At 54.5% G+C, this 200-nt stretch overlaps 1 protein-coding gene across 1 annotated transcript in view; it reads right to left on the reverse strand.

Moving 5' to 3' along the window:
* The window catches only part of LOC119591921 (ras-related protein Rab-23-like), a gene marked incomplete in the record, with an annotated part of 62,269 nt that overhangs the window by 13,099 nt on the left and 48,970 nt on the right, over positions 1-200 (reverse strand). Inside the window, 1 exon segment of the mRNA XM_037940675.1 lies at positions 41-162. Coding sequence (XP_037796603.1) covers positions 41-162 — 122 coding nt within the window.

Raw genomic sequence — 200 nt, forward strand, 5'->3', positions numbered from 1 at the left:
TTGCGCCACGGAACTTAGAGACAAAGAAACTCGCACTTACGTGATCTGTCTCTCCAGGAAGTCGACGCCGATGGTCTTCTTATACTCCTTGGTGAAGGTCCCTTTGCAGTAGCGCTGGATCATCGAGGACTTGCCCACAGCCCCGTTGCCCACGATCACCAACTAAGGGGAAAGGACGGGGTGGCTGTAGTCTGGGTGTA

Source organism: Penaeus monodon, chromosome 29 (genome assembly GCF_015228065.2).
Source record: "Penaeus monodon isolate SGIC_2016 chromosome 29, NSTDA_Pmon_1, whole genome shotgun sequence".
In the NCBI taxonomy this organism is placed as follows: Eukaryota; Metazoa; Arthropoda; class Malacostraca; order Decapoda; family Penaeidae; genus Penaeus; species Penaeus monodon.